The sequence below is a fragment of the Neopsephotus bourkii genome, unplaced genomic scaffold (assembly GCF_033783945.1).
Source record: "Neopsephotus bourkii isolate Nb327-2 ecotype Australia unplaced genomic scaffold, CSIRO-AGI_Nbou_v1 NB_1161, whole genome shotgun sequence".
Classification (NCBI taxonomy): domain Eukaryota; kingdom Metazoa; phylum Chordata; class Aves; order Psittaciformes; family Psittacidae; genus Neopsephotus; species Neopsephotus bourkii.
Window position 1 is genome coordinate 294570 of NW_026901647.1, and position 26024 is coordinate 320593.

General features: G+C 36.0%; 1 protein-coding gene across 2 annotated transcripts in view; it reads left to right on the forward strand.

The window, feature by feature from the left end:
* Nucleotides 1–26024, forward strand: part of LOC133217869 (cadherin-8) — a 148950-nt gene that overhangs the window by 71270 nt on the left and 51656 nt on the right. For both annotated transcript variants that reach the window (XR_009726988.1, XM_061363671.1), the window contains exons 5-7: nucleotides 15324–15491; nucleotides 19295–19482; nucleotides 22508–22761. Coding sequence is in view for 1 of the 2 variants with exons in the window: in XM_061363671.1 (XP_061219655.1) it covers nucleotides 15324–15491; nucleotides 19295–19482; nucleotides 22508–22761 (610 nt within the window). In the remaining variant the exon portion in view is untranslated. The remainder of the gene's footprint in view (nucleotides 1–15323; nucleotides 15492–19294; nucleotides 19483–22507; nucleotides 22762–26024) is intronic.

A 26024-nucleotide genomic window follows, 5' to 3' on the forward strand; every position in this document is an offset into this window, starting at 1 on the left:
AGTAAAGAACTTCTTCCTTATATCCAATCTAAACTTTCCCTCTTCAAGTTTTAACCCATTATCTCTTGTCCTACCACTACAGTCCCTAGTGAAGAGTCCCTCCCCAGCATCCCTATAGGCCCCCTTCAGATACTGGAAGGCTGCTATGAGGTCTCCATGCAGCCTTCTCTTCTCCAGGCTGAACAGCCCCAACTTTCTCAGCCTGTCTTTGTATGGGAGGTGCTCCAGTCCCCTGATCATCTTCGTGGCCCTCCTCTGGACTTGTTCCATCAGTTCCATGTCCTTTTTATGTTGAGGACACCAGAACTGCACACAATACTCCAAATGAAGTCTCACAAGAGCAAAGTAGAGGGGCAGGATCACCTCCTTCCACCTGCTGGTAATAACAAGTTGGAACATGTCTCTCACTTCTATTCCATCAGAGTGTGATCATGTGAAAAGACAAAAAAAGTCTGCATTCTCTAACAAAAGCACTGGTGATGCTGATATAACAGAGGTTACTAAAGCAAAACTGAAGGTAGTGAAATGCTGTCAGGCTTACAACTGACTGGGGATTGAAAGACTTGGTCTGCGGAATTTAATGAGCATAATTTAATTTTCAGTATAAGAGTGTAGTATTTCCAGTTAAAGAAAGCAGAGTGTAGCTTGGGAATTTTAGTGAACGTATTGTGTATTTCCATTAAAAATTAGTTTTCTTTCTTGATTGGATGGATTGTGGGAGAAAACATGATACTGAGTGTTGTTATGAAGTTTTATTAGCGTGCAACTAGGATGACTTTATTTCTCTGTGGCTTTAAGGGCTTGAGAGTAATCTGAAAGAACTGCCAATAAATCCATTGCCTCATTTTCTATACATATGTCATATATAGAGCAAATTCATTTTGTTATATTTGGTAAGTGGTTTTTAAAGTGATTTGGTACGATTTCTTATATTCTTTCACCTGTTACTAGAAGCTGATTTTGGTCACTGTGAGTCAAGCAGCTGTGATCTCCTAAGGAGGAGAAAACTGTAGCTCATTTTTAAACATTCACCAAAAAAAAAAAAAAAGGATTTATATGACCACAAAGGATTAAATAAGAGTAAAAAATCTTGTCCTTGTGCGGATTAGCATAACTATGAAATAAATGCTAGGAGAAATTATTAAAGGATGCTTTTAATGGATCAAGTATGCTAAGTCTTCTCCCCAACATTAAACATAGTATTCATAGACTCTTAGAAGGTTTTTTAAGTCTTTCTGGTGAGATTGCATGGAAAAAAATTATTTCCCATTCCTAGAAATGTCTTAGCTTGCAGGGACTTTAGGTAAATAGTATAGGTTGATAAATATTAATAGATTAATAGAAGGATCCTTTAAATTATTTTCTTCGGGTTGAAGTACAGCTATCCTAAATGTGAGCACAATCCCTGGAATGTGATTCACTATTTTATCTTATGATGCATGTAAAGTAGAAATTTACAAAGAATAACCTTAGAACAGCATAACGGAAAAACAGTAACTTGTTTCAAAAGTAAGTATGTCAAGAGGCTGTTATTGAGCTCATGCTAGCTGATTTATCACATGTGATTTGGAAATATAACTCTGAACAGACCCCTGACCATCAGCTATCAAAATATGTGATTTGATTTGCTTTAATATTACAAATTTTGCATGCATTTATTTCTTGAGTTAGCTGTCTTCATTAGAGGGGTTTAGCTGTAAGTTTTTTTCAGTTTCTACTCTACAGTTATTGCTTTGGTATGGGAACACACATAGCTTTCACAGAGGAGCACAGAAATGTGTTCTCCACTTACACAGAAGATTTTCCACTTCTTTTTCACAAAAGTAGCCTGAAAGAAATATTCCAAATATAAAAAATATCTTTCATTTTACTCAGATCTATTGTTTCTATTGCATGAAAACCTTATGATTAATCCACTGAAATAACTATCACCTAAGAAAGTGATTTCTATTATCATGAAAGCCAGAGGAAAATCCACAGCTTTTTGGTGAATCTGAAAATCATAATTCTTCTGTTTCACTGGGATCAAATTTCCCCCAAACCTTCTTTTCCAGTTACAAATGTTCCTTTGAGTAACAGTTCAGTTACCATGAAAATGACATGTTAGTTTCTAGAGGAAATTTAGTCACACAGAATTCAGCTGTGGCTTTGCCACAGTCCCTGAGTAAGTGGCTTCATATTACGGAGCTGCTTCTGAATCAATAAGTGGTTTCTAGATTCCTTATTTTTATAGATTGTCATTTTTCTAATATGGAAAACATTGCTTATATTCTTCTCTAAACCATTATAACTACATGAGTTTATGTACTGAGGCCAGTTTGTTTCTTTGCCATCCCTATGTAATGGCCTTCATCTGTAGAGTAACTATCATACTAATTTTACAGCTACCCGCCAAAGTTTGTTAAATTCGGAGAGTATGCAATTGTTTTGTGACTTTAGATGGACCTCTCCAGTGCTTACAATGCTTTAAAATTTGCAGAATTTCCTTTTGTGTCTGACATGTGTCTTCATTCACTTAAAGAAATCTTAGCCATCCATGCTAAACGTTAAATTGTGTAGAGCCCTCCAGCATGTATTTGTTCAGTATATGTAAACAATAAATATATATAAAAGTCTAGTCGTTAAGCAAGCCAGATGCAGGTAGTTATGTAGAAACTGAAGCCTTATATTGCACAGGGTAGAAAAAATTGCTGTGAAAAGCAGCAGCCTTATAGTTGTGTTTTTTTTTTTTTTTTTAAAGAAAAGTGTGCTCAGAAAATGTAAAGAACTATGCAGAATAATCTGTTGGGTTTTTTTTTTTTCCTTATTTTTAATTTCTAGCACCAGAATTTTGGAGGAAAGGTATGAGCAAGGGTTTATTACATACCAGAGAGTTTTATAGGTTGTTACAGGCAGTCTCAAAATGCCAATAGTATTATGATAAGATAGCTACAATTTTGCAGTAGCTTGTGACACTGTGTATTTCACCTTTTAAAGTCAGTGGTGCATAAAACAGGCACACTTCTTTAGCAGCTATATAATTTGCACGGTAGTGCTGATACCATGGACAGAGAATGGAAGGTGCATTTTAGCAAAAAATGTCCAAAGCAAATAGAAAGTATGTATGATGTTTAACTGGGTTTTTTTTTTTCATTTATCAAACCTTAGCAGTGTGAACCATCACAACTCTTAGTAAACTGGATACAAAAACACACTATCTTACATGTTTGTATGTAGAACTTTGAACCTCATGTGGGAAGATGTTTTGATACTATTGTGACAGTGTGAAAATTAAAACAGAACAGACAGGTATACTAGTGCTGTATCCAAAACAGCTCAAACCTGACAGTGATCCTCCAAGCATGGTAGATACCACAGGGTATGGGGTTTGTTTGAGCTTTATTGTTGGAGGGATGTGGATGTGTATATAGCTACATTTTCTCTGTGGTTACATTTCAGTAGTGTCCCAGCTAAGTTGAAAGTCTTTCCAAATAATTTAAAACACAGTTGTTTCTGAACACAGGTATTGTGTCTAGAACCTTGTCTTTCCCCGAATGGAATCTCTATTTTAAGAAATGGACTATGCTAATGTAATCCACTTCAGAAGGAAAATATTTTCTGTCATTCATAGGAATGTATCCAATGCTATCAAAACTGTAGCTACTTAGAGCTGATCTACTTACTGCTTTTCTAGATGACTGGCTTTTTATTAGCTTTGTTTATTAGAAATTAAAATTAGATTTAGATCTGTGCAGCTACCAGCACCAGGGCAGAAATAGATACCCATAATTTCTTTTAATTTCCTGCCTGAGACTAAAGATTATCTGAACTTGCTGCTTTCTTTTAATGATATGCTGAGAGCTGATAATCAGAAATAATCCCAATCATGCCCCCTGGTTCCTCTCCCTTCTGTAGTACCCTGAACAAAAAGAGGAGCAAAGTTGTAGCATATGGCTTCATGCCTATGGTAGAAAGGGTTGCTATACCTGAGGGTGTGAGGAAAACAGTTGCTTATTCTTCTGCTTTTTTGTCCCTACTAACTTGACATTAAATAGGTGTAGTCCTTACCTGAATCACACCCTTGCTTGAAACACTGTCATTACTTTCAACCTTGCTGAAACAATTCTATAATGCTGGGTGCACAGAAATAAGTACTGGTAAGTGACCCATAAAACAATAATTTTCCATTACCTTAGATGAAAAATGCATATACTTCTGCAGTTCTAGTATGCAAGTTCTTCTGTATGAGTTATTAGACACATGAAAGAAGGTAATTCAGAAGTTATTTATCATTCAGTGCTCTGAATATGGCATAGGGTAAATGCTTTTCTGATGTCTTGCTCTGAATATTTTTCACTTTTCATAGGTGAATTTTGTGGATAGAAAGTAAATATAAATAATACATTACAAAAATACATATTCAGATATTCTATTAGAGGCTGAACTTACAATGTGATAACATCAGATTAGTAGCAGAACTCATGGTGAACCAATATATCATCCATAGATCATTATCGTTACATCTGACTAACTGATGTCAGGTTTCCTGACTTGTGTGTTTTATTTATATAGGTAACAGGCTGTATGTATTTTCCCATAATCCAAATAATGACAGTCAAAATACTGGGGAAGGGTGTCCTTAATACTGCTAAAAGTAGCTAAACTATACTTCTCACTTTTAAGATTTTCCCAGGATATTAAATCATGACTGTCAGCTTTAAAACAAGATTATCATAATGGAATGTAATATCAAGTGACACTGTGTTCTCTTATATAGGAATAGCAGAGAAAATAAGTTTTCAGCTGTGTCTGACTTGTTTACATTTCACATGGACTTAAATAACATCACTTCTACACATACCTGAAATATGGTTACTGACAGTCTGGGTCTCTATAGTTTGGAGAAGAGGAGATTGAGGGGTGACCTTATTAGTGTATATAAATACATAAAGGGGGAATGTCACGAGGATGGAGCCAGGCTCTTCTCAGTGGCAAACAATGAAAGGACAAGGGGAAATGGGTATAAATTGGAACACAAGAGGTTCCACTTAAACCTGAGAAGAAACTTCTCAGTGAGGGTGATGGAACACTGGAACAGGCTGCCCAGGGAGGTTGTGGAATCTCCTTCTTTGGAGACATTCAAAGCCCACCTGGACACGTTCCTGTGTAACCTTATCTAGGTGTTCCTGCTCCGGCAGGGGGATTGGACTAGATGATCTTTTGAGGTCCCTTCCAATCTCTAACATACTGTGATACTGTGACAATGGCAAACTATGCCCAACACCCTGTTGCAATGGCAAACACATTGTCTTACGCAAGCATAAGCACTTACTATATATGAAGAAACAGATTTTAAATGCTGCCATCTTGGATATGGTTATTTGGTACAAAGCCAAAGTTCAAGTTAGAAAAGCTGAGATGAATAGAAAACTCAGGAGACATAGAAAACTAAAGACTCTCCTAATTGTGTGTATTTTGTAAGAGTGAATAATTGATTTTTTTTTTTTCTATAGCTACCTTTAGCTTTCAGGTGAATGTGCACATGTTTTAATCAACAGAGCTTTTAATGATTTAGTATATGACCCTCTCTGGACCACAGTTTTGAACCCTGTGGTTCTGAAATCAGAACATAAATGAGTAGGCCTGGGAGGAATGAAAACAGCATTCAGCAGAAGTCAGGTTTTAATTTTTATTTTAATTTGCAGTCTTTATTATCTTCTTCATCTAGGCCTTGAGATACAATCCAGCAGGATAAAAACAAGTAAGATAGCAAGAAGATAAATGACGGCAACTTTTGAGTTTCAGATGTTTGTGATGTTACAGACTACTTCTCCTATCTGGTTGTTAATGTCCTGTTCATTAGTATTAGTACATATCAATGATAGCGGAAGCTGCCCTCAGAATATTGCATATAGTACTGATGAGACTTGTCATAAAAAAAACTACTGAAATGCTGAAGAAAGTTCAAAGCAGGGTAGCTAAGGTGAGAAGAATATTACTTATAATGAAAGATTGATTGAACTTAATTTGTATAAACTGGATAAGAGGTGATTAAAGAGGATATGAAATCACTGCACAAATATTTGAGAGGTGTTAATAAAAGAGAGGCACGGGGACTGTTTCTGTAATAACTCGTGATAGAACGACAAGGCAGCATTTTCAGATGAGGGAGATGGGAAAACAGTTTTGACACAGGAAGTAATCTGCAAGTGTAAGCGGAAAGTAATAAGCTGCTAGGAACAGAACTAACTCACGTTCAACAAAGCCTTCCTAAATAGTTCAGTTTCTAAGTAGTTTAGATTTAAAGCCTTATGGGATTAGTGTAAAGAACTTGTTTGACGGAGCTGTTGGAGCAAGTCCAGAGAGGAGGGCCATGAGGAAAAGGGGGCTGGAGCAGAGCACCTCCCACATGAAGACAGGCTGAGAAAGTTGGGGCTGTTCAGCCTTGAGAGGCTGCATAAAGACCTCATAGCAGCCTTCCAGTATCTGAAGGGGGCCTACAGGGATGCTGGAGAGGGACTCTTCATTGGGGACTGTAGTGATAGGACAAGGTCTAATGGCTTTAAACTAAACAGGGGAAGTTTGGGTTAGATATAAGGAAGAAGTTCGTTACTGTGAGGGTGGTGAGGCACTGGAACGGATTGCCCAAAGAAGTGGTGAATGCTCCATACCTTTCAGTATTCAAGGCCGGGTTGGACAGAGACTTGGGCAGCATGGTCTAGTGCGAGGCATCCCTGCCATGGGCAGCGGGATAGGAGCTAGATGATCTTAAGGTCCTTTCCAACCCTAATTCTATGCCATTGGTCAGAGCCTGGATAGAACTGCTGCTTTCTAGCTCATTTTACAAGATAGTGCTGCTGTGATATCATAGAATCAGAATAATTAGGTTTGGCATCCTTGCCAGTTACTACAGCTTTTAAATTTACTAAACTTTCAACAAATAATTTTAAGAGGCATGAGCTGGCATGGGTAGATTTTTTTGAAAGTAAGGTGTAGGAACTCCCCTTCCTAGAGCAGAAGGGAGGTGTGTACAGAGCATACAGAAGGAAGGTCCATGCAGCCCAGACAGCAAAATTCCCAGCACATGCAAGGATTTCTGGACTTTATACCTGGTTGTTTCCATTACAGCACCTTCAGCTCTGTTTAACAGTACTTGATGCACTCAGGCACAATGCTGAAAATAGAGTATATTTTCAAAGTACTATAACTCTCTTCTTGTCATTGTGTAGTAAGTGTGCTATGCAACCTTAGGAGTTTTGTTAAGTTGTCTGTATGGAGATTTCTTGGTTATTTTAAGAGTTGGCTTGATGACAGCCCATTAGGAGAGACAGTTGTACTGACAAACCATTAGTACAGAGACCTGAGGGTCAGTCCTACAGTCCTTGCTTTTCACTTAGAAGTATAAAGGGCAACTATTATGGATAAAGTATGTACGATTGGGTCCTTCAGTAGCAACAAGAGTGGTCTTTTCAGATTAATAAAGGAAGTATAAAATCACTGCAGAGATGTTAAAAAACAGTTGTGATAGTCTGTACTTGGTAAAAACAAGTTGTGATAGTCTGTACTTGGTAAAAACTTGACATCAAGACAGACTGGCATTTGAAAAAAAGGTGATTTCTGCTTCTAAAATTTATCTATTAATACTAGTAACAAAAAAGATGATACTACATATTTCTTGCATTTCAGAGCAATACCTCTGTCATTTTAGAAAGCTAGTGAAATAGTTAGGACTTAGTCGTTTTCCTCATGCTGACTCAGAAAACAGGCTACATATCTAAATAATGTGCTTCAAGAGATGGAATCAGAGGAATTTGAACTACACATCTCAAGCTGGAAAGCATCTGAAAATGAATCCAAGGCTACTTTCTGTAAAGTGTTTACTATAAGTATTAAAGGATCATTACAAACAAAATCCTAACGGAACAAGGTCATAAATGCAGTGCAGAATGAATATTTACCACATTCATTGTCTGCTGGGGAGAGGGTGATCCTCTGGCTTATGCCAGTGAAGCTTGACCCCAGGGAATGGCTGGTAAGTAGAGGTGAAAGCTGTTTACCCATACAAGTTCATCTGCATTAAAAAGGCAGCATCATAATAGATTTTATCTGGACAAATTCTATATGATATTCTTCAAGAAGAATATAGGTAGAGAGAGGCAGGTAGTGTTAATTTACACACTAAGGCAAACTTGCAAGGTCTACTTAGAAGCAAAATCAGAAAACATAAATATGGAAGTAGTATGGTTGAAAAAGAAAATACAACAGATTGTTGGTTACACAAGAAATGAGAATTAATAAAACTATATTTGACCATGTCACAGTTTAACAGAAAGGCAGGCAGTACCATCTTCCCCATTCCATTTTTAAAAATGCTCATGTAAATAAAATATTGTCCTGGGTTTAGCAGTGGCAGTCATTTATCTCCTTCTTGGTAGCTGGTGCAGTGCTGTGTTTTGACTTTCAGCTGGGAACAGAGCTGAAAAACAATGATGTTTTGGTTTGGCCAAGGACTTTGTGGGCCTCATGCTCTGCCAGGGAGGAGGGAAGCTGGGAGGAAGCAGAGACAGGACACCTGACCCAAACTGACCAAAGAGGTATTCCATAGCACAGCACGTCATGCCCTGGATGTAACTGGGAGAGTGACCCGGAAGGGGGATAGAGAGTGGCCTGCAGGGTTGGAGGAGGTATCGGTCGGTGCTTGGTCAGGCTGGGGGGGGGCAAGTTATCGGTCGCCTGGTGATGAGGTGTTGTATTCTCTTCCCTTGTTATTTTCTTTATCATTACTATTATTGGTGGCAGCAGTAGTGATTTGTGTTATACCTTAGTTACTAAACCCTTATCTCAACCCGTGGGAGTTGCATTCTTTCTGATTCTCCTCTCCGTCCCTCCGAGAGTAGGGGGAGGGCAAGAAAGGGGGGGAGTGAGTGAGTGAAAGCTGTCTGGTTGAGGTTTAAACCATGACAAATATGTACATCTTTGGCCTCCCTCTTATAAATACAAATACGGCACAGAATCACTCAACATAAAATGCTGTAGCGTAGTATTCAATTCCTCACTTCATTATTGTTTTTACTCTGGTTGATTTCTTTGATCTGAACTATATCTACATTTGAGTGTAGTTCAGATAACTCCTTGAATTGACTTTTTTTTTTAAACTGCAGCCAACTTTGCTAGAAATTGAAAATATATTTCTTGTCTTGCTAACTTAAAAATCCTAAGGCATTAGAACTGAGTAAGAAATACAAATATTTCATTATACTTTTCATTTTTATTTTCAAAATCACTGTTTTTTTGAAAGGTAAATTGAATTAAAAGTAGTGGATCAGTATTTCTGTATCCCATCATTAATTTTTTTTAATTTTCAAGAAAGTTAGTTGTGCTCTATTAATTATTATTTTTTTTAATTATGGTATGGTTTTCCGGAGATCTCCAAGTGAACCTTTTTTTGTTGACTGCTAAAATGTCACTGAAGTCAGTGTGCTTTATGGGAGTACAAAGAATGCATTTCAGGGCTCTCTGAAGAAATTATAAGATTGATTTTTCAGGAGTTTGGGCCCTAAATGACTGTTATATTTAATAAAAATCTCCACTAGGATTTTAGCACAGAAAGAAGATCAAAGCAATTACTTAGGTCTTCTAAAATGAAGAAAGGAAAGTTGACATAGCAGGAAGTCTTCATCAAAATGTGCGAGATGAATGAGATGCTTAAGAAAGGCTTTTCAAGGCCATATTCTAATTTTGCATAGTGCTTCTTTGGTTTTGTTCCACATTCTCAATTATTATTATGTGTAGTTTTATGGCGTTATGATAAAAAGCTCCTTCATAAAATAGAGTGGAAAGCAAAAAGTGAAAAACAGATCCTTATTTCTATTGTTCCTTTTGCTTCTTTTCATCAGCTATAGCCTCTGACACATTGCTGCTTTTCCCCTGATCTTTTTCAGTGTGAGACAGTGTATATTCTTCCAAATAGGTTTTTGAAAGTAGTCTACAGGGGTACATTTTAAGCGATTCAAGTTGTGAGGCAGATTGTGCAAATTGCTCAGTGTGTGCATTTAGGACCACTGTAAAAGTAAATCCCATTCTACAACTGTTTTATTTGCTATTGAGCAGTGTGACACCAATAGCTGCTTAGGAAAAGCAACTCAGCCAAAAAAGAAAAAAAGAAAAAAAAAGTAGTTACTTCCAGTACTACAATATTGCATGTGTTTTCATTCTTTGAAGAAATAGATTGCTTCTTGTTTTCTTTACCTTTCAACCCACTTCCTGATGTTTCCAGCTTTAGACAGAGGGTCTGCAGCCAAATTATGATGCAGGTTATCTGTCAGTGGTTGTACTACATGTCCATCAAATATTTTCATAGGACTAAGGTTTGTGAAATATTTTAGAATAGAGAGAGGATTTTCATGAATAGAGAGAAAGCCGTATGTTACACAATATGGATGTAAGAGACCTCAAGTGAGAATGCAGTTGAGTGCCCTTGCCTCAGAAAAGGATCAGGTTTAGCTTTTCTCATTCTCGAAAGACGTTTGTTTGATAGGTTCTTAAAAACTCTCAGTAATGGAAATACTACAGATTCTTCAAACAGCCTTCTGTCTGTACTTACCTTCTTTTTAGAAAGTGTTCCCTTAATGTTTAACTGAAATCTCTCTTGCTGCAATTTAAACCCATTTTGTGGCTTATATTTTAGGCTCATCATTTCTTCTCTTATCCCCAGTGGAAAAGGAGAGTAGCTTCCAGTAGTTTTTATGTATTTGGATATAAAGTCTCTCCTCATGCTTCCCTAACTATACAAACCACTGTTTTTCAAAAGTGGACACACCATTCCAGGTGCAGCTTTACCAATATAAGTGAACTGGAAGGATTTTTCTACAGTCGTTCCATATAACATATTAGCTAATATACCAGGAAATGTTTGTTTTTATTCAGCAAAAAACTATTGACTCATATTCAGCTCATTTTTGACTCCACAGTTGTTTCTGCCTTGTGAGTCATCTGCTCTGTTGTAATTGTGTAGTTAATTGTTTCACCCACACAAAATACTTTTATTTGTCACATTCAGTCACATCCTGGATTTTTAGACCATCCAGTTAGTAAAAATTGCTTTGAAATCTAATCCTGTTCTTCCAGTACTTGCAATGGCTCCCAGCTTTGTGTCATCTGAAAAACTTGATAAGTTCTTCATCTCTTCCATCATTCAGGAAATACCAAATGATGCTAGAAGCAGAACAAACCCTATGAACCACTTCATGCATCTATCCACTTTGACAGTAAGCCATTGATAACTTTTGTGAGTACAATCTTCCAACAAGCATCTACCTGCCTTACATTAGTTTTCAGTAATTCTCATCCCTCAAACTACTTTCCTGTTCGGCACGTATCATTTTCATCCATCATAGTATGGAGAAAGTGATTATGTTTTTATTCTCAATTTGCTTCTGGGTTGAAGTAGAGCAGGTTGAATGTTCAGTGTGTTAATGTTCTGTGTGCTGGATGTGTATCAGTATTTGGTGAGCCTGAACTGTTTTCTAAAAACAGATTGAAAGTTTCAGGACTTCCTGTGAGCTCAGACTGAAAACTCATGAATAAAGCAAAAGAACAAATAAATATCCATGAAATTCTCTATTCTTAATGCTATCAGTCTGTCTTTGTCTCAATCACGTTACTTAGGTGAGGATGGAGTCTTTTTTTATGTATTAATTTGCTTTATCAGAAATACGCTTCTCTTTTGCTAACCTCCATTCTATAGATTCTGAATATGGAATACTAGTGGTAACAATCAGCCTGTGTAATTTGAAAATATTTGATCTTTAAAAGCCTTCATCTCCTCTTACAGTAATTAAAACAAGAAACTTCTTTTTAGCTTTTTATTGTGTTTGAAAGTGAAACTTGGCTGCGCAAAATTTTAACTTCTGTCAAATGGTTTATGAACTAAGAAAGTAGATAGGAATATATAAAATTATTGAAAGAGCAGGTTGTGTTAGTATTTTTATACAGAAAAACATCCCAATTTCTCATGTCTTAAAAGGCAGAAACTGTAATTCTGATTTAGGCACTTCTAAAGGTATCTAATCTTCTTCATATCTTTCAAACCATAGACAAGGGCTAAGAAACAAATTAAAATACATGTCTAGGAAAAATCATCACTTCATTGAAATAATTCGTCTCAGAAAAAAAATGCAGAATACAAAATGTGGCATCTTATTCAAGTCAACTGTAGGCTAGAGTTAACTATGTAAATTAGATTAGAAAAATAAATAAAGCAAACAAGCGAAACTCTGCCTAAAAATAATATTGGGAAAAAAGTTATGGTAAACTTAGTACAAAGCTCATTGAAATACAGTTTAATTGGTCGCTGGATCAGCTCTGGTAGTGAAAAAAATTGTGGGCCAAATTCTGATACCCTAAATTTGCATTGGCATCCTTTTTATGTGTCATCTTATCTATGTTATTCACAGAATTATTCACAGAATGGATTATTATTATTCCTAAATAGTAAACCAGTCAGTCCAAAGCAGTCACAACTGTCAAATGCTTTTAGAAATAAATATTATTTACTCACCTTACCAAAGCTGCTGTAGAGGGAATAGCCCTACCCCTTCACTGAACGTATTTTGCACCTATCACATCTGATAAATGTTTATTATTACCTTTTGGGTTTTAGTGTTCCCCTGTTTTCATAAAAAAAAGATAATTAACAGAAACACGCTTTTCAATGTTCTGCAAAATAACTTACGTCCCCTCCTATAGACAGTATAGAGTAGTTAAATCACATGAACGTTGTGTTTCAAGGTTGCTTCATAAACTGTCGTGAAGACAGCTTCATGCAGGGGCTGCCCGTCCGTTTGCTTGGGAGCTGCTTTTAGGCTGAGGTTCTACTTCTGGCCCCTGGCTGTGCTACATCTGCACCCAGGCTCATATCTGGATTGTGATCCAGATCCAGACCCTCTGCTGGGTTTCCTTCCCTGGCCTCATATCTGCCTTGTGACTGGATGATTGTCAGACTGTGACTGAGCTTGGCCACAGCCCCATCATTGTCCCTGGATATGAATGGAACCCCGACTTGCCACTTTGCAGTGTGGCTCCTTGGTCACTGCTCCTGCCTTCCACGTTTCCACTCTCTGCTTCCAGCTCACCTGTATCTGCCTTGCAGTTAGCCTTGCTTTTCCTAATACCACTTACCCCATGTTGGAATGCAAAACTACAGATTATACGTCAAGTTCTTCGCGAACAAGAGATTGCTCTGGCTTGGCAGTCCCAGGCATAAAATAAAGGTTTCATTTTTATTCAGAATTATATTTATAAAAAAAGAAAGCAACCCAAAATATTACATGGAAATCATTTACAAAAATGTAGGTTACAAGACTGTTACTGTGTTATGTGTAGTGGTTTATGTAGCAAGCACATTGCATTTATTTGAATGCCTTACTCTTACCTCCCTTGCTCTTGGCTTGGTCCTGTACTCAGCCAAGAAGAGATCTGATCAGATTCTTCATATTACAATATTAAAGATAATTAGATTCTATAATTTACTAAAATGCATCTCTGTTTAGTGATAAGGACCAGGAACATTTATTTATTCGCCATATATACATGAATAGATAATCTCAGCATTTCAGCCAGAGTGCCATTTCTAGGAAGCTTATTTAGTAGAAACTATGCCATGTAAAAGAAAAAAATGCCATCTGAAGTCTCTGCCGATATGCTAGTCGCAACAGAGAAACCAAACCCAGCAGACTCACAGTAAGTATTGATTGATATCTAAAAATTCCTGCCAATACTTCAACAAAGAATAGGGTTAAAAAAAAAAACAAAACAACCCAAACAACCCAAAACAGCCATGTGAAAGGTAATGAAATGTAAGATCAGGCCCAGTAACAAGAATCTATGATCCAGGGTGTGAACTTGGCCACTCTGTTCAACATAAAATCTTAACAAATACACAGTACAGTATAGAATCCCTAACTTATTTTTTTCAGTGGGTTGCAAAGACTCAGCAAGTTACTGTCAATGTCTGCCCATTAACCATGTCCTTCAGCTCTGTGAGTTCAGGCACATGAAAAGAGAACACTCTTCTTTATGCCTCATAAGAACTCTCAAGTACTATGGTCTAAAGGAACCACTGCAATGGTGGATTTGATTCCTCTCGGGCACTCTTACACTTCACTTAACCACTAAGATAATTCAGTAACTTGAACTGTGTGCTCTCTTTTTGCAGACAAATGACTTTTTTCTTTTTTTTTAAAAAAACATAATTCAGAAACAGGATTAAAAAAATAATGCTGTATTTCAGTTTAGCATTTAGAGATGTTACTCCTAGGCTTAGTGGGACTTCTTCAGTTGCTTATTATATTTTTATTATGGTGGACATTACTAGACTGCGATGAATACTTCTAGATTTACCACTAAGCAATTAATACTGAACTTCCTATATTGAATATTGTGACTATAATACCATGTTACAGGTGAAGAAGTTTTGAAAAGAAAAAAGTAGTTTATTATTTCTTCTGTTAGATGTTTGTGAAACCTCCAGGAGTTTGCAGTGGATCTGGCTCCCTATTTAATTGGGCTGTCCCTTTCAGATACCTTCCTGCTAGCCTAATGACATTTTGTATTTTGATACACTACAGATCTTTCTACTTCTCTAGTTTTAAAAACTCCTAACCTAATAAAGTAGGTGGTAGCAGCTTACTGAGATTGTTGTCCAAAAATGTGACCCCCCTGGAGCAGGGACAGTAAAGTGACTGCAGGATTTTGCAATACTGGTGACTGTGCTGAAAGACACACTGGAAGACATGCTGTCATTCTCCAGTAGAAGTTCAGGTGCTTGATTTAGGACTTAAAGGAGCAACTGTAGCCTGCATTATATTGAAAAGCTGATTTAATAATGGTTTGGGGTTTAAAATATTTGAAACAATCTGACAGAAACGGTTAACTATATTTACAGAGTATGTTTGCTGTGTGGTTTTCTTCGGTTTGTAAATTCTGTGGGGAAGCAATGGATTTCTATGGTAGGTAGGACAGAAACCAAAACGTTTAGCAAGAAAAAAAAAAAACAACAAACATTAATATGTATCACATGTATAATTAACTCGGGGTTTGAGTTAGTCTGATTCTCTGAATCAGACCTCAATTTCATTGCACTTTAATTAAATCAAGGTAGGTGACCTGTAATATACTTTTTTGAAAATCTTATTTTTTTCTTAATCCTTGGTACTACTAAGAAGTAACTTAACTGGACCCTTCATAGTTCAATTTTTATACCAATATTTACATACATCCATAAAAAATATCTGCAAAACTGAATGTAGTTTGTACCTGATATTTTTTTCCCCTCATTATTTTAGCTATCATTAAAACAGCTCTACCCAACATGGACAGAGAAGCCAAAGAAGAATACTTTGTAGTCATCCAAGCAAAGGACATGGGAGGACATATGGGTGGACTGTCTGGAACTACAACAGTGACAATTACACTCACTGATGTCAATGACAATCCTCCAAAGTTTGCACAAAGTAAGTGCCATTATTTGTATGTGCTCTACATAAGAAAATAATACAGTGTTTCAGGGTTTGTGTTTTGTTTTTTTTTTTTATCAAGCTCTTCGTTTTATCATCATATTGCCTGGCTTTATAATGTAATTTTAAAACATGTAGCTGCTACTAGAGAAAGATTAATAGTCCTCTGCCTTATTAAGAGCTTAGGAAAGAGGGATCAGTGCACAGAGCTCTTTGTCTTCCTTGTTACCCCTCTTCCACACACAAGCACTTGGGGGTCTTTTTTTCATTTATTTATTTGCTTTCAGTACAGTTATTTCTAAGTGCTAGTTTTGGTTGCTGTTATATATGTTTCCATTTCATGCAAACAAGTGAAACCTCCAGTAAAAGACATATAAAACTGATTAAAAAAAAGAAATAAATGTTTGACTAATTAGGTAATAGTGAAGAAAACAAAGAAAATAAGTCTGAGTGCAGATAATTGATGATCTTTAATTCAAAATCCATATTTACTACTGTGGTTCCAATGTATATCTTGCTGAGCTAGGTTAAAATGATTTGGCATGCTGCTGAGATTCTCTACAAGAAATAGGCTGCAGCCTATTTCAAGGATGAAGGCAAAAAGGAAAAAGAAGAGGGAAGAGCATAATGACTGGATCAATTTTATTTGCAATAGGTGCAGTATAATGCACTATTAGAAACTTATCTTCTTATCCAGGTTCTGAAAAACTGAAGATGTAAGGTATTAAGAGTCTGTTTGGGGGCTGGACAATATTCATATCTAGACTTTTTACCATTTTTACTTTATTAGAAGCATGTTTTGCTAAGAAGGGACATATGCACAAAACGTAAAATTAATTCTTTCCTGCATATGTATGACCCGAAGCCCACTATTGCCCTTTTCTGAAGACACAAAGAGTAAAATAGGTTTGTTCCCGTAATCAGCATGTGATAAATACTCTCCTATAGTCTTGAAAATGTACATGCAGATAAAAAGAGAGGAAAAATATAAATAGGCAGAGGAAAAAGCTTGTTTGACAAAGGTATTTTTATTACCTCATCTGAGAGGTTTTTAGCAGATAATCATGTTTGCACAATAAAAGATTCTCTCTTATAAAATAAGTGCATAAATTTTTACTTCAGATCACATTGCATTACTTGCACTTGTGTCATAGTGTTTTCCAACATACGATGTCAATTTCCCTAATAATGTAAATATTCATAGATGAGACTCCTGGCTGAACCATATCACCAGAATGCAGAGGGACATTTCTTTTATACTTGCAATGTACTGTATCTCTAACTCAGTGATTATAGATCTACTTCTTCCAGCTTACCTGACTTTTATATTTGTATCAGCACTTTTCTGTCTCAAAAAGCCTTTGCCTGCCAATATGAAAAAAGCTGATCCAAAAATCAGGAACATAACTGGTTCTAATTGGTACATTTGCTGGAGGTCTCAGCAGGAAGCACAGAAGTGAATGCATACAGAGAGGAAACTGTACTTTCCCTGTGCAGTTTATTCATGTCTGTTCTCTTGTAATCTGGGTACAGTGACACATTGGGTAACAGGAGGAAGACTGCATCACAGATCCCTGAAATATATTTTCCCTATGGAAAATGTAGATCAGTTTTCCTTCAACAAAGAGTGAGTTGCTGTCTTTGAAGTTGTTATAGCTGGTACCTCCCAGTGAAGAATTTGTGCTACCATCTATGAACAACCACCCTGTTAACAACTGCCCATTAGGAGACTTCATTAGAAAAAAAAACACCAAACAACTGCATGTAGTGTAACTTTTTATTATTACGTATATATTGCATTTAATGAGGATGAGCCACAGTAAATACTGTAGCTGGATGTTAATACAAATTGTGTCATTTAAAAGTATTCATAGCATGCTACTAGCATTACAGATTAGTCATGACTCTGGCCTTACACAAGAGCTGATCAAGTCTTGAACATTTTTTTACACTGTTGAAGCATGGGTTGCATTTGCCTGGAAAGGAAAATAAAAAAGGATCAAACTTACAATAAAGCCTAACCAGAATAAAATAGAAATTCATAAGATGTAGTACATGCTGCTTTCACAATAAATTGTAATGAACTCAGAAAGCAGTGTGTTTTATCGCTTGATTGTTTCCAGGCAGGACAGAAATGTATATTTATGGTTTGATTTCAAAGAGTGTTAGCCTCCTGGGTTTTAGAAATGAAAAAGATGAACTTTCTCTACTTCTGTGATCTCTTTGAAATAAATTTAGAGGCATTTTATAAGTCACGGAAGTTTTAACCTGGCAGTTTACCATAGGCATGTACTGAGAAGAACTCTGCGCTGCTGTGAAAACCAGGGGTTTTCAAAGATTTTTAATGTAGATTTTTGGTCAGCTCTGCACTGTGACTTCTTGACAGGACAGTTTGTAATTCTTGAGAGCAATTTGTGTAAAGGAGTGGGCTGCATCATAATAGATTTTCTTTGCAATATTTTGTGAAATATCTCAGTAAATCTGAGAGAAAAATATCAAATGTGCAATCATCTGTGTCTGGAGATTCAACCCACAAAATATGAACAGCAATAGAAATTACGAACACATAATGTAGTCTCCTGAAGCAGTTGATTGATTTGGCTGGTCATTGCTTGTGGGCCATTATGAATATTCTTGAGGAATTTTGATGATCTCCAAATAATCTCTAATAATATAGCCTAGAGACATTAAAGGAAAACTCAAATCACTTGGGGAGAAACTGTATGTACAGCTAATATATGTATCCGTGAATTCCTCACAGTTTACTTCTGATTTTCAACTGTTACTACTGCAGTCAGGCTACAAACAGTTGAAGAAACAACTCCAGAAAATTTTATTTTTAGAAAGCTACAAGTTGAGCATAACAGTAAAAACTGCACATTGTCTTAGAACTGTGAGGACAGAAAAGAACAAGTCCAGAACCCTTTGTCAAAACCTATTTTAATGGTGTCATCTGCTGCCCCTGAATTTCTTTTGACTATTTTAGCTACTAAATAGTGCTGTAGTTGGTTAAATCAGATATTAACTGTGTGAAATAGCAAGAGGTAAAAAAAAAAATAAGTTTTTCTTTTATAATATGCTTACCTAAAATAATGTATTACAAGTTCTAAATATTTTTTGACACTTCTTAGATCATAAGGTTTGTAGCAAGTCTAAATACAAAGAAAAATGCTGACAATTTGATTAGCAGTTTCTAGTAGGTTTTGTTCTAACCCTACAACCAAATAGTAAACACAATGATGGTTGCTATGAAAAGTTATTGTCTCCTTTAAATCAAATATTCGGATTTTCTTTGAATGTTTCTTAGTTAGTTTCTTACCACAAAAGGGAGGTGGAATAAGTTAAGCAGACCAGACCAAACCAAATTAAAAGGGACAAAAAGATTTTGAAGAACTGAGATTATACAAGACATCTTTAAAGTATATGATTTTCCACAGAGCAAAAAACGAAGTTTCATAGTTGTATTCTAACTATGTCTGTACATAAAACCATAACTTCTACTGAAAAAGTGTCTGTAGTAGAGAACATTGCATACTTTTAGTGTTGAAAGTAGTTTAATATTTATCTTTTCCAACACTATGTATCCGTGCAAAGAAGGATACTACCGTCATAAAAAGAACATTCACATAGAGTACACATATAAGGAACACATTTTGCTGCTTTCAGTAAATAACTTGCGTATATGTGGTTTGTATCAGTTGTGCATCTCAAGATGCATCAGGAAAATATAAACAAATGAATAGCATGGAAGAGATACTGGAATCAAGTGTAATATTTATTCTTTTTCTCTTATTTGTAAGGTCTGTATCACTTCTCAGTAATGGAAGATGTTGCTGTTGGTGAACCAGTAGGAAGGGTGAAAGCGAATGACCTGGATATTGGAGACAATGCTAAATCATCCTATGATATTATTGAAGGAGATGGAATGGATGTATTTGAAATTACTACAGATGCCCAAACTCAGGACGGCATTATTAGAGTGAGAAAGGTAAATGGCATCTTTGTATAAAAAAAATGTTTATTGTACAAATACCCAGCCAGACTTTATTCTGTGATAAGAGGCTGGATTTTCAAGGATTCTTTTAAGTCAAGTGTCAAGCCAGTGAAGCGATAAAAAAGGGGTGCATTATCCATGTCCTTCAAAATTGCCATTTAGGTGACAACTGGGGAGACTGGGGTGACGGAACACTGGAACAGGCTGCCCAGGGAGGTTGTGGAATCTCCTTCTTTGGAGACATTCAAGACCCGCCTGGACACGTTCCTGTGTAACCTTATCTAGGTGTTCCTGCTCCGGCAGGGGGATTGGACTAGATGATCTTTTGAGGTCCCTTCCAATCTCTAACCTACTGTGATACTGTGATACATCCATAGGAGTATTTTCAGTGCTCAGAATTCATTAATCTTACCTGGGCTTCCAGGTGGTCAAATTATGCAGGTTTTGCTACCTTAGTTCCATAGGGGAAGAGTAGATTAATATCTACTTTGTTGGTGATGTAAAATTCCATAAAATCTTGGCTGAGTGTTAATCAAATATCTTTTCTCTATGATTTGATTTGCTGAATAGCTTGGTCAAATACTTTTCAGAGACAAAAATAAGTCAGCATTTTATTTGAATTGCCTTATGTGTGAGCAGCTTAGTCTTCCACCTTTTCTCCTGTTGAATTCTCTTTTCTTGATGAATGGTGATTCCAGTGAACCTTATCAAGGAAATCGATACTGTTTCATATGAGAAGTGCCAAATTTGGGCTCTAGAGAAGGCTACAGCTCTGTTACCTATTTTATGTTTGTACAGTTTTGATGTATGCACGGTGATAGGTGTTTGCCTGTACAGAACAGAAGTAGCACGCCATTATATACAGAAATATCGGGGGAGACAGCATATGTAGAACAAAACTTGGCTAGTAAAGTCAATAAAAGATTTATAGATTTAAATTTTCATTGTTTTCTGGGGGAGAGCCGATTCTCATGCTCTGTTCCAAGAAAGGGTATGAATATAACTTATAGCACTGGCATAGAAGGTTTCAAATATGTAGCATAGAGCATTTGAAATGAATCTTTGTTTCTTAAAAAAAAAAATAAAATGAAAAAGAGAGACAAAAACCAACAAGCAAAACAACAAAAAAAGAAATAAAAAAACACAACCCCAGAACATCAAAACATGACATTCCAGTAAAAAAAAAAAAATAAAATTAATGAGTACAGATAATTAATATTCAACTTGTACCTGTCATTAAAGAGGTCAGGAGGAGTGCCTGTCTAAACTTTGCATTTTATGTTTTTCACTGAGTAGGCCAGTGCTGTAGATGTATAATAAAGTGATGTATATTTATCTAAAATTAGCTCTGTTTTCCTAAAGAGAAAATTATGATATACATTCCTGATCTTCTTTACTGTTATTTATTGAATTCTGTGGCCTCTTTGTAAACTAAGGCAATTAGCCTTTTGCCCCAGTTCCCTCAGCTTCATTTCATAACTGAGTCTCTAGCATAATGTTGTTTCATATATTCATTTTGACAGCAGTAATAATTTTGGTTCTACTACAGTAGATGATGTATGGAGGGTACTGTTGAACAACAGATTTTCTTCAGCAAAAATTCATGGGGTTTAGACAATGCAGAGTAAATTCTCAATATATTGTTCTGATTAAGCATGACTAATTGTATTGGGGTGCTGTCATTTCTGTAAAATATATGAAAGGTAATTAAAAAATGATACAGGAGCTATGATTGGCAAATTGTGAATATGCTGATTTATATATCACCGTTCATTATTGGAAAAGCTTACTAATTTAAGAACTGCTAAAGAAGCAAGGTTTTCTCATGTTTACTAGCATTTGTGAGAAAGAGCAAATCCCATTAGAACTTGATTCATACCTGAAAAAAAATCAATAAAATTTGAAAGTACATATATTGAAGGCTTTGACAGACTTCCTAAAGTTTCCTATTTGTGCTCTTGCTGGTATTTGCATTGCAGATTCAGAGTTTCTATGTCCTTTTCTTTTTATCCCTGGGACATTGTAATGCAAATCTTAATACCTTTCCAATGCTTGGCAATTTGCATCTTTGAATTTTGAATCACTGTGAGACACAAGAGAATTACATAGTGAATATACTGATGTGCTTCAAGACACAAACTTGAATCTCCTATAATGAGAAATCCTAATATTCGAAAGTATCACAGATTTGGTTTTTATTTGGTATTTCATTCCTTTAAACCCATTGTGTTTTCATCTTTTATGTTTTAACACAGAACTGCAAAATAGTAAAAACAACGGTGACATGGCAGGTATATTGTTAGTGTAAAGTAATTGGATTCATGGTTCTTTTTATGGGAAAAAAACACAAACAAACCACAAGCAAACCAAAACACCCGCAAACTGAAACAAAAGAAATAGAAATTGGTATAGTCTTAAGAAATTCCAGAGAGATGTCTACCTAATTTACCCCATAAACAGAAGTGTGCAATATATGTGCAACAAACCTGACATGCAGTGATGTTGAAGTATTTTCTACTATGATCAAATTCACATTTTTCCACATAATACCTCACTTGTCCAACAAATAGTAAATGCTAGTTCTCTGCATTTCTTGCATTGGTCTGGAAGTAATAAAATATTTATCCTTTGTGTAGCTAGTATATTTTTTTTTCTTGTCTCCAAATAATAAAGCACTGATTGACTGCATGATTAGTATGCAAGTTACATCATCACCAACAAATTTGTATTATTTATCTGATATGTAATTGTAATAGCATAATTTATAAAAGAGAATATTTTGGTACAATTTTGTGAAAAGCAAGAAACCAGTCTTGTTTTCTCTGAGGCTGGTTAATAAACAGACATCAATATATGCCTAGAAAATTTACAGGTTGGATTTCTGGGAGTGGGAAGTGATTACATTAAAACTCACTGAATGTGCTTGAATGCACATAACTTTCATCCATCAGCATTATATTCACTTGTTCTTTCTCTGTGGCCATTAGTAAAAAACATTTGTCTTTGTCATTCTTAACAGCCACTGGACTTTGAGACAAAAAAATCCTATACGCTGAAGGTAGAAGCAACCAACATTCACATTGATCCTCGCTTCATCAGTGGAGGACCATTCAAGGATACAGCAACGGTAAAAATTGTAGTAGAGGATGCTGATGAGCCACCAGTCTTTTCATCACCTACTTACCTACTGGAAGTGCATGAAAATGCAGCTATTAACTCTGTGATTGGTCAGGTGACTGCCCATGACCCTGATGTATCCTCCAGTCCTATAAGGTAGTGCTACTTTAATGTTCGCTTTGAAAAAAATACAGGTAGAATTCTGCATGCTTTCCAGTACATTATATGACACTGTTGCTCATTCCATTTTATTTCTATGAAAATTATTGTGTATAATTCAGTTTATAGTGTTAGATTTATCAGTTACGGTAATTTTCAAAATCACAAAAGTGCTCCTTGCCACACGAGTAGTCTTATGAAACATCAGGAAAGCAATGAAAATCAAAAATAGGGTGTAGGAGGTCAGATGGGGTTGAATCATCAGTGTGTATCTTTGCAGTTATTTTAAATAACCTGCTAGTGTCTGCACTAGCAGTGCTGAGTCTGTTCCACGTAGTTGTAAGATTGTCAAAACATGTTTTGTATTTGTTTGGCTAAACCCATTCCTGGTTTGAAGACGGAAAGTCAGAGATGATTATGTCCGTATGACTTTGCATCTTTGATTTGCAATATTTTCTCTTTTTTTGTAGAATCATAAAATAGTTAGGATTGGAAAGGACCTTAAGATCATCAAGTTCCAATCCCCCTGCCATGGGCAGGGACACCTCACACTAAACCATGTCACCCAAGGTTCTGCCAAATATGGCCTTGAACACTGCCAGGGATGGAGCATTCACAGCTTCCTTGGGCAGCCCATTCCAGTGCCTCACCACCCTCACAGTAAAGAATTTCCTTCTTATATCCAATCTAAACTTCCCCTGTTTAAGTTTTAACCCATTACCCCTTGTCCTATCACTGCAATCCCTAATGAAGACTCCGTCTCCAGCATCCTTATAGCCTGCCTTCAGATACTGGATGATCTAACTTGAACAAAATTGGTTATTCCAGTTTCATCAGATCAGTGTTTTCTATCTGATTTTGATAAGCGCATGTCTTCTCCTGTGTATGGTATGGTGCAAATGTTCCCAGAACACATTTTGCTATGTGTAGCTGCTAAAAGCATTGTGAAAGCAAACACAACATCAAATTCATAGTAAAGATATGTTTAGAGTAAGTCTAGGTACTAACAATCATCATTGTACATTAGTGCCATAAGGAATTTAAGCTACCCAAGCAGTCAGCATTGTGGAGATGATACTAATTGTTATAACCTGACACCATTTTCTAATCACTGTCATTTGCATCAGTCTTGTCTGTTTCTCCAATGAATATGAAGTATCTTTTCATATCAGTTATTAGGTTAGTATAACTATATCATATCTTTCATAACCCAGCATTTGTAAAATAAGCAGCAAAATTTCTCTTACCTTTACTTGCGACTCTGCAGTGGATGTTACATTAGGGCCTGCATGTTATTAAGTCTGCTGGTGAAAGGGATTTAGAAATTTGGCTGAAAATTGTGAACATGGTCAGTAGTTTGTCTTATTCTAGCCTAGCCATTTCAAAAGCATGCATCACTGACTCACGTCTTAACACACCTAGGCCACATGCATCTCTCTTGGGAAATGGACCGAGGGAATTTAGCTAAGCAATTTTGTAAAGCTTTACCATCATTTATTTAGTAAGGGTGGTACATTCTAGCTTACAGTATAATTAGGCTTGAAAGATCATTTTTAGCATGCAAATCTATTGATGCCATTAGTAGTTATTTCATGTTTTTGTTATAACTGTGATCTGTTTACCTGCAGTAAATTATCTTGGATAAAGCATGATCCAAGTGCACAGAAAAAAAAGCATGAATAATAATCTTTCTTCTTACACTGCATCTGCCCTTCTATAAATCACTGTCCTTCAGTGTTTTTCTGCAGAGAGATAAGCTTCACTGTGGCAGGTTTTCCCCATTCATATTGACAGAGATTTTATCTTTGGCAACAGTTGATCATTTTCTTAATTCACAGCAGGTCTTAAAAACCTAGATACGGTATTTTCTGCATCCCTAATGGTACAGCTGTTTATCTGTCACTAAGTAGCATGTCCGATCTGCCTGACATTAATAAACAGTAGTGATTTACCACTGATGAGATGTCAATACTGTGATTCAAATCTCAGCAGGTGCAGCAAAAAAAGGATTTCTGCTCTTATTTACATTGGTGCAAATAAAGAATAGATCAAATTAAGTTGTAACAGCAATGGCAATGGTGCAGGAGCAGGTCATCTGCTAAACCACTGTAGAGTTGTTCCTATAATCGCCATAGCAGACCCATACACACCAAAACTTCCCAATAACCTATGCTGGGCTTAGGGCAATTCCAAAAGATACTGTTTCTCAAGTTATTATTTTCTTTTGTTTTGTGTCTAGCTTATGGGTCTGATGATGCATTCCCGTTAAAGAGAGTTACAGTTCCATTATCCTGAAAGCAGAACTGCAAATGTACTGTTAGTTTTCCCAGGTTTATGTCCCTGCAGGTTTTAATTTTTTATTTTTGTACTCAATATTCATCAAATTAAAATCAGGAGAGGGTTTTACTTGATATTTAATGTTGTAAAATCTCATATCTTATGTTAAAAATATTTCATTTTGAATGCTGGTTTTCCACTGTGAATAAATACTCTTGTGGTGAGGTGAGGTGAAATGCAATATAATAAACTCACAGATGTTACACTCTCAGTTTTATAATTGAAATGTTGTACGGCAGGAAGACTGTCATTGGAAGTTTTAGAAAGGATTGATCCTTAGAGAAAAATTGTGTGTTATCTCAATGGTCAAGTAAACTTTAAACAACATATATGAATTTCGTATTTTATTTCATTTGTGAACTGTAAAAAAGATCATAGATGTCTGATACCAGTTCTTTCTTCATAATTACAAAAGCATCAAGAATTAAAAGAGTTTCAAGTGATGACATCTTAAAAAAAAAATTTGATTCTGCTTTTCTTGTATTGTCTTGAGTAAAATTTTCAACCTGTGAAAGTCTGTAAGGTATTTTTTTACTAACTTCACTAGTATCAGAATTTTACTTGTAATACCTTAATTGGAACTAGGGAGATATCAAAATAAGGTGAACATATATTTTCAAATGCAATTGCCTGAAGTTAGATACCTACACCTTCATTCTTCCACACAAGTGACCTGATTTTCAGAAATGCTGAGGACAGGACAATTCTCATTAAACCATTGAGAACTGAGTGTGTGGAGCTCACTAGAAATTCAGTTTACTTCAGTGTCCAAATACAGATGAATGGGCCCAGCTCTAGGCACATGTTATTTGGAGTTTTACTTTGTATTTTTCCTAGGGCTCTTCTTAACCAAACTTTTCATTTTTAAATGAGTAAAACTAGTTCTTCTCAGAATTTAAAAAACAGAAAACTTCAGTCTAACA